The 13,234-nt window shown below is 51.7% G+C and overlaps 1 protein-coding gene across 1 annotated transcript in view; it reads right to left on the bottom strand.

The window, feature by feature from the left end:
- KCNAB1 (potassium voltage-gated channel subfamily A regulatory beta subunit 1) overlaps positions 1–2,488 on the bottom strand; it is a gene marked incomplete at its 5' end in the record, with an annotated part of 61,590 nt that extends 59,102 nt beyond the window's left edge. The window contains one exon of the mRNA XM_082055742.1: positions 2,463–2,488. Coding sequence (XP_081911868.1) covers positions 2,463–2,473 — 11 coding nt within the window. The remainder of the gene's footprint in view (positions 1–2,462) is intronic.
- Between the last annotated feature and the right edge of the window lie 10,746 nt (positions 2,489–13,234).

Genomic DNA, 13,234 nt, shown 5'->3' with positions numbered 1-13,234 from the left:
CACAGTGCATATGGAAGGAAGCTGCCCAATGAACACCCCGTTGGATAATAAGGTGCCAAACTGGCTTTGCAAATGGCATTTCTGTTGTCGGCAGAAACAAGCTAAGCTCATGCACTGCTGGTTATTCAGTAATAGGCTGAACTAAGCTGTATTTGCTAAAGCAATGAAAGGAAGGAGAACTAACCATCCTATAAACCAACCAGCTTATGCGTATTTTAGTGAGAGTTTATTGTTGATAATTCATTACTTTCCACTCTAATTAAATAGCTCTTAATAAAAAAGGAGGGTTGGAGGGCTTTTTGTGCTGTCTCTAGACTAGACCTAGAGGTCTGCCTCTGAAGAAATGTCTGGAAGGCAAAACAAGCCATGCTGGAAAAGCCGACACTGGAGCTCAGTCAGCCTGCCAGGACCCCTGTATTTCTAGAGCGAGAAGAGCAAAAATCCCCAGCAAGCAGCAAGTGGTGGCTGCTGGCAACGCCTCTTGCTCCGCAGCAGAGCGCCCTGCACTCTGCACAGCCCCCCGTCCTCCTGCTCCCAGGGGTGACGCGTGCGAAACGCAATATTTTATAGCTATGAAAAATGCACGCACTTAAAATTAAGCATATGCTCGAATCCATCAGCTCCAACAGAAATTAAACGTATGATTTATTTTACCACGACTGACGGCTCTGATGAATGAAGACTGTTTGATAAACTGAGAAACAGCGTGTGACGCTGTGGCACCGGGCAAACCAACACCAGCTGCCCCGGGGCACAAGACTCTCCCAGAATATCTCATTAATTACATTTTGCTGTGACTCCAAAACTCAGTGTGCCGCAGGTTTGGGGCTCGGGTCTCCATCCCTCCCCACCCTCTGCAGGGTTTTTCCTGCGGGACGAGCACGTTTTCCGTCGAGTTTAGGCCGATGCGTTCTGGACTGGGCAGCAGCCGGGCCCAGCACCAGGGACGCGTCTGCACATGGGGGCGGCGTGCAGGATAATCTCCTGGGGGGGAAACTTAAGACACCAGATCATAAAGTGCTTTATGGGAACCCTGTGTGGCTACGACACCACTTGTGCTTCTCAGCGAGGGCACCTGAAGTGTTAAACCACGTCCGGAGCAGACCAGCACCATAGAAAGTGCAGAATTAACCGAGAAATAACAACGATCAATGGGAATTTTCCTGTGTGTATTAACGCCAACCATTTAAAACAACTGCCACGTGGGATTAGGATCATCAGAAGGGGAGCAAAAGAATTTCTCACTAGAAGTTTGGGAAGCTTCCAGTTTAAAAAAATATAATAAATAAATCACCAAAAACCGCCAGTTAATCAGAGTATCTGCCTGGGGACAGCGTCGCTACCCCAGCGTGGCACCAGGATCGCTGTCCCACAGCCCCCCCGACGCTGTCCCACCGCCCTCGGACGTTCTCCCTTTTCCTCACCTGAACCCCCCGGTTCTCCCCGTATTGACACCGTCTCTCAAGGCAGCGTCACCCCAGCTGCCCCGAGGATCCCCGGCCGGCGCCGGCACAGCAGAGGCACAAAGCCCTTTGCCATTTCTTCTAACGCTGGCTCCAAAGCACTTTATGATTCACCCCGTCCTCCCTGGACAGTGTCTCCAAACAACTAATATCCCTGGCCAGCAGCTCAAGTTGTGACACAATCCTGCTATTTCTATCCAAAACGAAAACCTGTCATCTTGTTTCAATTTTAAGCTCAGAGCAGCCACAGGCAAGAGTCAATCTCCAGGGAAAGCAAACATTTTGAAGACATTTTTCTTTTATTAAAAGCATGGAGACTGTATCTGCTTTCCATAGGGGATGTCATCCTCTTCAGTTAATCTCGTCTGAAGCAAAACAAGATGACAACAGATAGACCAAGCTCATCAATGTTGTCTTCACCCACCGTCCCCCAGCCTATAGCCCCTTTGCCCAGGCTGTCCCTGTTGCCAGCATGGACGAGACCCTCTCTCTTGGATGTTCTTTCTAACACACAAGCCACATATTAATAATGGTAATATTTCACAGCCTGAACCCAGCCAGGCTTTCAGTCCATTTGCTCCAGTTTTATGGCAGGGACAGACATTGCATCGAAGCACCAGCCACAGTCAAAAAGCCTCTATTCTCCATGTTTTCTGTTTTGCTGTTCAGTCATCATCCTTTTAATGTGCATAAATAAACGAGTTTTCATTAAAACATCAGAAAGGGCAAATCCTTCCACCCAGATTTGAAAGAGGCAGTTCAGTAGAGCGACACAGCTTAGAAGAGAAGGAAAAAAACCTCCAAGTTTTAAGACTGGGTCACATGCATTAACCATCAGACAATATCTTCAGATTCTGCGAGCCTGCCCACAGGTGTGCACAGACTCACGGACACAGACAGACCACGGTGCCCGATGGTTCCCCGGCCATGTTTCCCGTAGTTTTAGCTGTTTGCCACCGAACAGCCACCGATTTCCCAGCCAGGGACGTGCGGAGGTACCTGTAGTTCATCCCCGTCCGGGCCGGGACGGTCTCCAGCAGCGACAGCCCGTGCAGGTGCAGGAACTTCTCCAGCTGCTTCAGCTCGGCGGCCGGGCTGGGCCTCCCCGAGGAGGGGGGACAGGCCCCGGGAGCCCCGCTTGGCTTCTTGCCCCTCAGCGACGCTTCGCTCGGCTTCTGCAGGCTTGGCTTCTGCAGGCTCGGCTTCTGCAGGCTCGGCTTGGGGGGCGGGATGTCGGCGCAGGCCGGTTTGTACAAGTGCATGGTCCACCCTGCGGCGGGGGTCCTCAGCAGCCCCCGGTGCCGCCGCCCTCCCGCCGGTACCAGATGGCTTCGGATGGGTTGTGTTGCCCAAGATGACCACAAGACTATGGAGCAGCGTTTTTCTCCCGGACGTTCTTTATATTATTGCGATCGGCTCATTTTAATTGATGCCCGGGATGGGTCTGGCCAAAATCAGCAATCTCGTTTGTCTGCTGGAACCTACGATGGCCAAGTCCTCCAAAGGAGGAGGACTGCCAGTGGGAATAGAGCACCGACCCTGGTTCCCAGGTCTTATATTTAGATAATGAGAAATATTTGTTTGGGATTCAATCCAAGGCCAATAAACGTAAACCAAATATTCTCAGAGGGTTTATTTCAGGGCTCGGGCATCTCTCATGCAAGTTGCTAAAACATTTTGCTTCCTCATAGCCCATTGTGAACTCTCACGGCTCAGGTTCCGTGGGCTGGAAACTTCCCCAGGATCTGCAGATCCTGGGGCTCCCACAGCTAATGAGGAAACAAAGGGTATGGAGCAGTTGGACACCAAGAAGAATAGGAAATAACCACAAAACAGACAAGGAAAATAGTTGGGGAAGGAAAAAGGTACAGGCATTGGAGCTGAGGCAGGGAACAAGCAGCAGCTTTCGGGAGGCTGCGTGTCCCTGCAGAAGCTCATGTGTGGATGGAGAAGACCCAGCGAAGCCCCTGAGATGCCATCAGTCACTCCAAAACCTCCAGCTCCACAGAACCTGCTGCCTCTTGGCACGGAGCAACAGGCACGTGTCTGAGCTCTTTGCCTAAAAATAAACGTACCGAACCCACAAGCAGTTATTTCACTGGTAAATAGCAAACAAAGAGTCTCAGGTTCTCAGGGTTTTCACCCCTGAGGGTGATGGGACACTCAGCACAGGTTTCATGGTATCACCAAAGCCAGTGCCCGAGAGCATCCAGCACCCTCCGGTCCAGATAACATCCAGAAGTTGGCAAAAAAACACCTTTTCTGGCCAACACCAGCCCGCAGTGACCAAAGCATGACAGTGATACACACCGTGGGGCAGACTTCCGAGGCTCTTCCATTTAAACACCCAACCCATTTTCTGACTGTCATTTCAATCCCAAATACATTGGAAAAATAAGTTAAATAATCAAGTGATGGATGTATCATGAACTCAACTAATCCCTAAATCTTTCAAAGCAGATAAACAAAGACTGATCCCAAACCCGGAACATATTTTAAAAGATTATAATTCAATGTCACAGAGGGGAGTTTGGCAGGGACATTTGGATTACTCGGTTATTTTTTCCCTGTGACTGTCGTGTCAGGGCCCTGAGGGCACTAATGGGCCCCCCTGGCCCCATCTCCCAGGCTGGGAGGGTCCTGATCCCCCCAGAACCCTCCCACCCCGTGGTACCCAAAGATGGGGACCCCCGACTTCTCCCATTATTCACTGTGTGTCTCCTACAATAAACCCTCTTTTGTTTTACCTCCTGTTAGATCCAGCCCCCTCCTCATCTCTAACACAAGCTTAAACAGCAAAGAAATATTTTCGCAAACTCTTCTGAACTTTTCAGACAGAAGAGTTTCACTGGGTTGGAGTGTTTAATTTCAACAGATCAGCATCGTTACACACTTAATTCTCCCAAAAGTTATTCCGCAGCACTTTGTTTTTACAGCACCGGAACTGCTCAGTCTACAGACCTGACTTTGTCCCCTTCAGCGGGCTTTTGTTCGACACCTCTGCTCTTAATAACGACTTGCTCCATCTCTCATAGTTTCATTTTGTTTTCCTTTCAGTTACCTTGTTTCTAATTTTTACTCTAATGATGTTTTAATTCATTCATAATCCCAGCATGTCTGCAAGACCTTGTTTTGTGCCAGGCACTCAGGCATCCCCGTTCTGTCCGGGATTAGGGAAGATCTCACCCGACTTCTCTGAAATCCCCCATTCCTGATGCCGTGCAAAACGAAGAAACCCCCTTGGCAGCAGCCGTCGAGATCAATGACACCCGCGTCCTCCCTCCACCGGTCCCCAAAACCGCCCCATCCCCACGTTGCTGCTGTTCAGGGCTGAGACAGCAACACCAGCAATTTGTATTTAGGTTCCTGTTTCATTAAGGATCTTACTCGGTGCAGGAGATTAGAGAGTCGCACATCTAATTTCCACTAATTCCAAGATCCCCTTATATCTTTTATAAAGGAGTGAGATCAGATTCTGGAGGCTGAGACATTTAAGATGGATGGAATTAGAAATTCAGCAGCTGCAGGTTTGCCCTCCCAAGTGGGTTTTTCACTCTGGCCGGGGGACACAAGGGAGATGGGGACGCGGGGAGATGGGGACAGGGGGAGATGGGGACAGGGGGAGATGATGGGGACGCGGGGAGATGATGGGGACGCGGGGAGATGGGGACAGCAGCACCCAGCAAAGCCTTTCCTGCTATTTTCTCCTCTCACCCACCCAGTCCCTGCAGAACAGCAGCAACTTTCCAACTAAACCCAAACCAAGTTACAGCCACTTGGACACAACAGCTCACGAGAAATAAGGCTGAACAACCACAAGCAGCTTGTGTTGAAGTTCTGGAAACTAAGAAACGAGTTTGCAGAATTTCCAGCTCTGTAAAGTACATCCATCGCAGTGCAAGAAAAAATACCTGAATTAACAGAAGAGTCAGACTCATAAAACCACAAAATTTCATATTGTGATGATGATGATGATCCGTGGAGCGCAAACGGCTGCTGTGGCACGTACCTGTGGGGCATGCCGGTGGTGTAGGCGATGGTGAACTCGTGGGAGAGCTCGCAGAGCCGCAGGTACCAGTTGGTCTCCAGCTCCCGCAGCAGCGCCAGGCGCCGCGCTCGCTGCTGGGGCGGCCCGGCCCGGCCCCGCGCCTCCTTCCCGCCCTCCGACGGGCATTTCGGGGCTCGGTCCCTGCTCCCCAGCGACAGCACCGACTGCTTCCGCAGCTTCAGGGCGTCCTCGGCGTTCTTGTTGCCCACGGTGCCCGTCCGTGCCGCCAGCATGTCGTCCCGCCTCGGCGCCCGGGCGGCACCCCCGCCACTAAGTCGCTGCCCTCAAATCGTTTAAACTGATTTTCAGTACGGCTTGCCTCCCTCTATAACCCCACGCCGGCCACAAAGCTGTAATTAGATATGTGTCTGGGGAGCTTAACTGGAAAGAAGAGCTGCAACCTACTCATGGAAACATCTGCAGCAGGAGGAGGAGGAGGACGGTTCTCAAACAACAAGCTACAAACACGTGCGGAGCAGCGCACCTAAACCGGACTTGCACACAACAAGGTATTTAGATGGATAATAGTGGGGGGAAAAAGCAGGCCCAGGTCACGGAAGCTGTAAGCACCGGAGGCTCCAGCCAGCGCAGGCGAAGCCACACGTGCGCTCCCACCAGCGGCAAAGCCACGTGGGCTCGTCCCAAACTGCAGCGTGGTACCCGCTGGATGCGGCATCGGAGCCGGGCGGTCCATCCCTCCTCCTCCTCCTCCTCCTCCTCCTCTTCCTCCTCCCATGGGCAGAGCTCCAGCTGCCCAGGTCTCCCTGTCCTGCAAGAGCTGTAGAAAGTCAGGGATTTGGTCACCCTGAAGATGAGAAGAAATCATGACTTTTTCCCGATTCATTTGCTTGCTGAGCAAACGGTGCTTGGAGAAAATGTTGGAAAGGACTGGATATGAGAACTGAATTAATTTCCCTCTCTGGTTTGAAACGTAGAAGCTGATATAGAGATGACAGAACTATTCACTTCAGGAGCGCAGACATACACTTGTTTGGAGAGAGAGGCTGGTGCAGAGGAACAAAGCCACAGTATCACAGTATGTTTGGGATTGGAAGGGACCTCAAAAGCTCATCCAGTGCAATCCCCCCCTGGAGCAGGAACACCTGGGTGAGGTCGCACAGGAACATGTCCAGGCGGGTTGGAATGTCTGCAGAGAAGGAGACTCCACAACCCCCTGGGCAGCCTGGGCCAGCGTTCTGTCTGTTCTAAAATGTTGCCTCATTTGCCATTAAGCTTTCCAGCACTTCCCAAAAAAGAAAAGGTTTCCAGCAACTCCAGAAGCCTTTAAACCAACCCTTAGCAGCTGACAATACGCATATTTATTTTACGGATATTTAAGTTTCAAGGCTTATAAGCTTTGTCAAGCTCTTTCGCTTGGAAATTGGCTGACAAACCCAAAATAAAGTTCTTCACCAGTTGTACAAAAGGCATATTGTGCTTAGCCAGCCTTCCCTGTTTATCATTTCCTTAACCACAGAAACACCCTATTGTTCCCAAAGACCTTAAACAGTATCAGTCACCGTAAAAGTAAACTAAATTAAAAGCAGCTGCTGACAATTTGTTCCTCTCTAAACGGAGCATTGTTGGCGGTGCCGCAGGCTATTGTGAGGGGAGATGTTCCCCTAATGTCTTATTTAGGCAGGTAACGCTATCGGATGTCTCTGGGATGATTATATGTTCTGGCAGGTAAGGAGACCCCAGCTCAACTTATAAAAAATGCAGAAAGATTGTTTTCCGGAAAGCAAAGCCAGCCCGCTGCCTTTAAATATTGATACCGCGTCTCTGCACCGGTGTTGAAAATCAGGGCTCGCTCGGGGGCTGCGTCTCTGCCCCCAGCACCTCCCCTGTGCCCCAGCTCCAAACCAGCCTCTCACATTGCTTGTTCTAGGCAGCCACTGGCTAAAGTCATAAGCTGTTCCGGTAATAATTCTGGATTTCTAACTTATTTATGCACTGTATAAATGTATAGAAGCACATATAGGAGCTCTGCATGTGCAATTAATTAAATTATAAGTACTATTAACACTGTTCCTCCAGGCTTTGAAAATGTCTATGTCTCTTCTTAAGACGCTTTCTAAATGGGGTTTTCACTGCAGCTGCTGCCCCTGGACACGCGGCAAGGGAACCATCTCGGTGCAGAAGGTCCCTGGCCAGTCGGGTCCCCCGTGCCCACCCCCAGCAGGTCCCCGCGGTGTCCCCACGGTGTCCCCACGGTGTCCCCACCGCGTCCCTCAGCCCAGCCACCGTGGGTTAATCCCCCCGCTGCCAGCGTAATGCCCTGCACTTATCTGTATTAAACACAATCCCGAGCTGTCTGGAGCTCAGAGGGAGGTTCCAGCAATAACAACAAGCACAGAGGTGCAGAACAGCCATTTAAAAGGAATAATTGTTCACGGTGCCAGTTTTAAAGCGGAACGTACCACCCGGCAGCCAGCACCCACCAGGGCCAGGACACCGTTCAATACTTTGTCCTCTGACCAGATTTTTCAGCTGTAAATCGAAGCATTTCTAAAAGCCTCCCCAGTAGATGCTTTCTGCTCAGAGAAGCATTAGGTTCCCGTGATGAAAGACCTGCATTTGCAAAGCTTTTTTTAAAAACCCTTCAGCAGTTTTCCATCAAGGTGTGCAGCTCATTTAAACCCCTCTGCTGCTCAACAGGTGCCTCACGTGGTCACGGCAATCGGGAAATCCTGTCCTGGTTTATTCACAACAGGTTTATTTTGCCTCACTCCAGGCTGAGGTGACGCAGGATGCAAGTTCTGATCCTGCAATTCTACTAAAATTCATTTCAAATTCATCCTCTTTTAAAATGATCTTAAAACCCACCCTGGCTTTTCAGATTCCAGCTCATCTCGAGCAGGTTCATCAGCAGCAGTCGATAACCTGGAAGGTCTTATTTCGAGGTGTTTGAGCAGAAAAACGCCAGCCTTCCGCAGGTAGATCGAGTTGGAAAGTATCGGTAAGTGATATACGAGTAAACATATAGATTTCGTCCCATAGGAGCACAGTAATTTTGAAATGCAGGATCCAATTAGCAGGAGTCTAAACGATCGTGTCCAGCTGACGGCACTCCCGCTCCGCACCGGCTTCTCCTTCGGGTAATTGAAACCCCAACAGGGGAAGATTCGGTCATGTCCTTAATTGGTTCTAAGTGGCGAGCACTTCAACGTGGTGAGTGATACCAGTGTGACCAGGGACGCGTGGTGAGTGATAACAATGCGACCAGGACGGCCCCAACTCCCCCCCGCGACACAAAACCCAGCGCGGGGGTCGGGCGTTCCCTTCTTCATGTGCTGGGAATGCGCTGGGAAAGGGACCCGCATCCCGCCAGCCCCTGTGGGATGAGGAACAGCCCTCCCTCCGTTTGCTCCTCCACTCACCGCAAGCAGGCGCGACCTGGGAAACAAAGAACGGGTTCAAAATGATGCTTAAAAATAACAAATGCTCTGGATCCGCACCAGGTTGCATTGAGCGTTTCAAGCCGTTCCCTGACTCCCGCTCAGGCTGCGCTCCCCAGCCGCCAGCTCTGCGCGTTGTCGTTATCGGCAGCCCCCAAAACGTCCTCAATCAGCAGCAGAGGGGGCTGAACCCCCCCCGGCCACCCGGAGCAGAGCACAACAGCAATGTGAGACACCGCCCCCCAGCACACCCCCAGCCTTTAACCCACGGGGAGCATCGGACGGCACCGTGCCGCCCCAAAACACGGGGCGGGGAGCCCGACATGCTGATACAACAGGGGAAACAGGAAAACAGCTGCACCTTGGACAACCAAGAGTTAGATGTATCTATACACTTTGGGCTTTAAAGAGACATTTCAGCATCCAACACACCAGAATCTGGTATAAAGGTGTTTTCATGTATCCAGCCCTCTCCCGGCTCACAGCACAGCCCTGAGTTTCGCTGCCCCGCTCCCATCCCAGCAGCAGAGCCTGACAGATGTTCATCCTGGGGAAGGAACATCTGGTTTCTCCGTGTTTCCCAGACCTGGCCCCAAACCTCCCCCGGCACACAGGGGCACCGGAGCCGAGCTGCCCCCCAGCATTACTGCAGCCCCCTGGGGAGCCCCAGCTGCTCCTGGGAGGGCCGAGGGCGGCTCGGGGAGCACGGGAGCCCCCGCAGCCTCCAGCCAGCCCTGCCGTGCAATGAAAACAGCCCAAGTGGAACTGAGCGCTCTGCAGGCTTTTATCTTCTCAGATCATTTTTAGCTATAATCTCGGAGCCAAATACCAATCCTAACACAAAAAGAAAAATTCCCAAGTATGTTAATCAACCTTTTTTTATTCTTCTCTGTGCTGAGTCTTCAGCGAGATCACTGACGAGCCGCTTTTCTGGGTTTGCTCTGGGTTGCACCAGTTGGTGAACAAGGCATCAGTGATTAGAAAGGGGAAGATTTTCCAAGGTCAAGGGGAATTCAGATGTTCAGACCTTTCTGGAGGCGAGTGGCTCTTGGACACAGAAGCCTCTGATCCTCTGCTTTCAGACAGCACCAAGAGGTGCAGAACCACCCACGCTGTTCTTCACTCTTCTGCATGCAGTTCAGATGAAAAGGCTGAACCGCTCCAGCTGACAAGGTTTTGAGCGGTTAATTCCCCTGCTGAGCAGCTTTAATGCTCCAAGGATGCATTTAAAATCCTTCCTGGACAGGTTTGTGTGCTCGGAGGATGGTGTTTGGATCCCGGAGGGGCAGAGCCCAGGCGGGGGCGGCAGCGAGTGCCGGTTCTAACCATCACCGAACCCACGGGATGGAGCAGACACGGGACGCTGAGCTGCCACCTGTCCCAGAGCCCACGGCCGGGAGCCCTGTCCCCACGCCGCTCCTGCGCTGCCACATCCACGGGAGAACCCGCGCGATCCGCTGCGTCACCATGGCGATCAGCGCCACAGAACGGACTAAAAATAGACCCCGGCTCCGCAAAGGATCGTCCTGAATCCAAATCCTGACTTAGTCACCTTCAAAATGGGTGCGCATGGTCCCCAGCTCCCGTCACTCAGGTACAACAATCGCTCCAGTCCTGCTTCCCCCGAGCTTTGTCCCCAACACTGTCTGCAGCTCCATAGGAGCAGGGGACATCTCTCCAGAGCACTCACAGGGGTCCCCCCGAGCTCTGTCCCCAACACTGTCTGCAGCTCCATAGGAGCAGGGGACATCTCTCCAGAGCACTCACAGGGGTCCCCCCGAGCTCTGTCCCCAACACTGTCTGCAGCTCCATAGGAGCAGGGGACATCTCTCCAGAGCACTCACAGGGGTCCCCCCCCCGAGCTCTGTCCCCAACACTGTCTGCAGCTCCATAGGAGCAGGGGACATCTCTCCAGAGCCCTCACAGGGCTGCGCTCAACAAGAAAATCTCCTGTTTTCTTTTTTCCCCTCCAAAACCCCTAAAAACCCGCTGATTCCCCCTGTATTCCCAATGTCCTGAGCAGTATCCCACCTCCACACCAAGAAACCTGCACAGCTGGGACAGACCCAGGCAGATTCAGGCATGGGAAGATAAGCTGGTCACTCCTAAGTGACTTGTTGCATGTCACCTTGCCTAAATAATACCAAAACTAACCCACGGAGCAAAGTGGACAAGCAGCCTTTGCCACCTTCAAAATGAGCGCGAGCAAAACCATAAAGGCATCAAAGCCTCAAAAGCCAGCCAACTCATTCAAATGTTTAAATTATTCCATTTCATGATGAAGTAATTAAGTCACAGCGCTGGCTCAGTTTTCTGCAGCTCTCGTTCAGGCCATTAAAGGACCAGAAATGACCCGCTCCCGATGAGATGCGGTTCACCCCTGGCACCGCGGCGCCGTCACCCTTGGGATGGCACGAGCACTTTGTCTCAGCTTCTCTGCCCCGATGGGATGCGCTAAATTACAGAATTCAATGGGAAATTAGATCTAAGGAGGAAAAAGTGCAAGGGCCTCTTGATCTGATCTTTGGGTAGAGAAATGGAAACAGCCTGTACTGCGCGGCCACACTTACTCCTGGCTTTCTTCACACGGACAAATGAGACAAATGGGTTAATGGCCTGAATCGTGGTGAAATCAGTCACAATCGTTGCACGACAATCCCTTTGCAATCTGCTCCTAATTCAGCAGGGAAACCGGTCACAACGAGAGCAGCCGCACAGCCGGTGCTGAGGGAACACTTCGCGAGAGACGCTTTTTGTTCTATTAGAAATATAATTGCTGGACTAAGGTGAAGCAAGAGAGAGAAGGATTCCTTTAAATAAAACCAGCAGCCCCAAACACAGATGCCCTGCTCTTTAGTGCAGCTTAACTGATCCAACGCCACGAGAAAGCTGATGTTTGTAACTGAGGAAAGGAAGGCGGGGAAGCCCAGCACGGCGCAGCGGGTCCCGCGCCGCAGCACGCGGGGCTGCGGGACAAAACTCAAACTCCTTCCCAATCCCAGCCAGGACTCGCGCGTCCCCCTCACCTTGGGATCCTTCCGCTGCTTCTCCGCGAGGTCCCTCCGCACTGCCCCGAAATTCTGGGAAGCGGACAGAGGGTTTTGCCCCAGCATCTCCATTGCGACTGGTCTGCAGAAGGAAAACACACTAAGTGTGACATTTGTTTGGAAGACTCTCAACAGAATGACAATCCCTCCAAAACCTGTATGGAAGCCCTGCACACTCCGTGGGTCCCAAGCACAGGGTGGCTGTTCCAGCTGCAGATGGAGCAGAGGGTGCCACCCAGAAACACTGTGGGGGTGTCCGAGTGAGAACAACGGCACTATTGGGGGAAAAAGGGTTTATTTCCATCACAGACCCCGCAGCAGCACCTCGATCAAACCCACTCCCACCCCATGGAGCCAGAACCGCAGCAGCGCTCGAGGCCAAACCATTTAAATACACAGCAATCCCAGCTGTCACATCTGCCCGCTTTGCTGATGGAGCGTAAAGATCTTCAAGCACGATAAACCCCCTGTGCCCACTCACGCTCTCCCCAGCAGCTCCTCACAGCTGCTCGTGAAGGTTTTGCTCATAACTCTTACCCAGCTCTTGCTGTGTCTCGAGGATGAATCGCAGGCGGTCTCGGAGCTGTGAGCTGCTGCCCAAAGCGGTTCAACAGAGCTCTGCCCAAACCCAACCGCGGCCCCGATGCAACCAGGGGGACACCAGAGGCCACCAGCACGTCCCACGAGGTGGCACAAGGGACAGCTGCTCACCCCAGGGCTGTCACAGCTGCCACAGACAGCTCTTCCAACCCAAACCGACACTGCTGCTTTCTACACGTGAGCCCCCCCGCCCAAAAAATAAGTCACACCACCGTTCAAACATAATATTTTTATTTGTGGATAAAAATTAAGGCTCACAGTACTTGATCATCTCACAAGCAGAAAAATGTTAAAAATTGAGAATGACAGGGAACGCCCCCAATACAAATTCCTCTAACGGCTGACATGTTTTACTGAAGACTCGAGGTGAACAATTGTACAGGGCAGCTACAGTTATTAGTTTGTAAACTAGGTGCTAAATATATATATATTTTTTGTAAGAAATGTGAACAGATCATTATGTTTCTCTCCACTTCCGGGTGTCCGATACATATGGATTCCATAGCAAACACTCCAAACCTCTGGGTAACACCAACCTTCCCAAGAACAACCCACCACCGGTGTCAGACGGGGCAAGAGCGCTCAAGACAACCAATTTCATCTGGATAAGACATTTTGATCATAGTGCAATAATTTAAGCCTAAAATTTTCAATATTCAGTTTTCTGGCTTAAAAAAA

This window comes from Streptopelia decaocto, assembly GCF_964273445.1.
Source record: "Streptopelia decaocto genome assembly, chromosome: 6".
NCBI classification, from domain to species: Eukaryota; Metazoa; Chordata; class Aves; order Columbiformes; family Columbidae; genus Streptopelia; species Streptopelia decaocto.
Note: the sequence above shows the minus strand (reverse complement) of the source record. Positions and strands in the feature narration are given on the sequence as shown.